This window comes from Engraulis encrasicolus, chromosome 14 (assembly GCF_034702125.1).
Source record: "Engraulis encrasicolus isolate BLACKSEA-1 chromosome 14, IST_EnEncr_1.0, whole genome shotgun sequence".
Lineage (NCBI taxonomy): Eukaryota > Metazoa > Chordata > Actinopteri > Clupeiformes > Engraulidae > Engraulis > Engraulis encrasicolus.
In genome coordinates this window covers 49,431,611-49,434,110 of record NC_085870.1, presented here as the reverse complement: position 1 = coordinate 49,434,110, position 2,500 = coordinate 49,431,611, and the positions used below count along the sequence as shown (strand labels likewise).

The 2,500-nt window shown below is 45.4% G+C and overlaps 1 protein-coding gene across 1 annotated transcript in view; it reads left to right on the top strand.

Annotated features, from left to right (window-relative positions):
• ppfia4 (PTPRF interacting protein alpha 4) overlaps window positions 1-2,500 on the top strand; it is a 147,773-nt gene that overhangs the window by 113,790 nt on the left and 31,483 nt on the right. The window contains exon 10 of the mRNA XM_063216602.1: window positions 1,809-1,940. Coding sequence (XP_063072672.1) covers window positions 1,809-1,940 — 132 coding nt within the window. The remainder of the gene's footprint in view (window positions 1-1,808; window positions 1,941-2,500) is intronic.

Below are 2,500 nucleotides of genomic sequence, written 5' to 3'. Positions count from 1 at the left end.
ACACACACACACGCGCGCGCGTACGCACGCACACGCGCATACATGCATCTGCACATTCACACACACATACACACATGGTCCTGGAGGGCTAACAGTTTACCAATTGTCATTGGTGGTTTTCAGCCGAGAATCGAGCCGATAATCATGTAGTGTGAGCCCAGCTTTAGATACCAGACATGTAGCTCCACTGTTACACATAGTACATTACTAGCTAAGACTTTTTTTAAAATCCAAACTGATTTACAGTTATTTACAGGGTATTGGTTACAGTCCCTGGAGTAGAGTGGGGTTAGGTGCCTTCCTCAAAGGCCCCTCAGCCATGGATGTAGGTGCTGGTAAGGCTGGGATTTGGACCTGCCACCCGCTGATCTAAAGGCCAGCCACACCAAAGCCAAATTAAAGCATGTTTTGTCCCCATGTAAAGTCATTAAATTAATGTCTCAAGCAAGAGTCTTTGTAATTATTCACTGTCATCTTTTTTTTTTAGTGCATAGATACATAGATGCATAGAAGTTTCGGGGACACGGCTAGTCTGGGGCACTGGCTGGGGGTGGGGGGGTGCGGGGGATGCGGGGTAAAAAAAGGTTTAAGAACCTCTGGATTAGAGTTGGGCGGGCTTACGCTTAGGAGTAAACTACTAGTTAGATACCTGCCATGTACAGCTCTTAGTAGGTTACAGGAGTGAGGTTACATTTGGGGCACTCATTCTGATTAAAATGCATTTTTTTGTTCGTTTACCATTATCATAAATGCTGTTTTCGCTGTTTATAAAACAGTAATTGCATTACTATCATTATTATTATTATTAGTAGTAGTAGTAGTAGTAGTAGCAGTAGTACTTTGTAGTAGTAGTAGATGCAGTAGTAGTAGTGTAGTATCAGCAGCAGCAGTAACAGCAGTAGTATCAGTAATATCAGTAGTAGTAGTAGTAGTAGTAGTAGTAGTAGTAGTAGTAGTAGTAGTAGTAGTAGTAGTAGTAGTATCAGTAATGCATTGTAAACAGCAGCAGTTGTAGGGGTAGTATAAACAATAACAGTAGTAGTATGATTAGGTAAGGAGATTAGCTTGTGTTGTGTGTATGAATCTGGGCTGCTGTTCAAAAACTGACTGGAGCAGAGCAGAGGAGCTGTGAGTGCCCCCTCCTGGTCGCCATGCGCCACTACACTGTCATACACAGACAGGCACATACAGTACTACTCACATAGAGAAGAAAAAAGAAAAATGCTTACACACACACACACACACACACACACACACACACACACACACACACACACACACACACACACACACACACACACACACACACACACACACACACACACACACACACACACACACACACACACACACACACACACACACACACAGGAGCCCACACAGAGACCAGAAAGGAGACAGATATTTGCCACCAGGAGCACTAGGAGTGGGGATAAGTCATTCATTTCAAGAGATGAAGAAACATATTAGCCTAAAATATTAGCATAAAATATTAACCTACATTAAAATATTAACCTAAAATATGAACCTAAAATATTAGCCTAAAATATTAACCTAATAAACATATTTGTGTTTCTGTTCCTTCTTTCATCTGTACATCTCTCTCTGACTCTCCATCTTCTATGTACTCTCTATGTCCTCCCTCTCTCTCTCTCTCTCTCTCTCTCTCTCTCTCTCTCTCTCTCTCTCTCTCTCTCTCTCTCTCTCTCTCTCTCTCTGTCTCTCTCTCTGTCTCTCTCTCTGTCTCTCTCTCTCTCTCTCTCTCTCTCTCTCTCTCTCTCTCTCTCTCTCTCTCTCTCTCTCTCAAGGCTCGTCAGCGTGAGAAGATGAATGAGGAGCATAACAGGCGTCTGTCTGACACAGTAGACCGGCTGCTCACCGAGTCCAACGAGAGACTACAGCTGCACCTGAAGGAACGCATGGCAGCCCTGGAGGACAAGGTACTGTAGACACACACACACACACACGCACGCACACACACACACACACACACACACGCACGCACACACACACACACACACACACACACACACACACACACACACACACACACACACACACACACACACACACACACACACACACACACACACACACACGCCTGAAGGAACGCATGGCAGCCCTGGAGGACAAGGTACTGTAGACACACACACACACACACACACACACACACACACACACACACACACACACACACACACACACACACACACACACACACACACACACACACACACACACACACATACACCTGAAGGAACGCATGGCAGCCCTGGAGGACAAGGTACTGTAGACACACACACACACGCACACACACCTGAAGGAACGCATGGCAGCACTGAAGGATAAGGTACACACACACACACACACACACACACACACACACACACACACACACACACACACACACACACACCTGAAGGAACGCATGGCAGCACTGAAGGATAAGGTACACACACACACACACACACACACACACACACACACGCACACAAACACA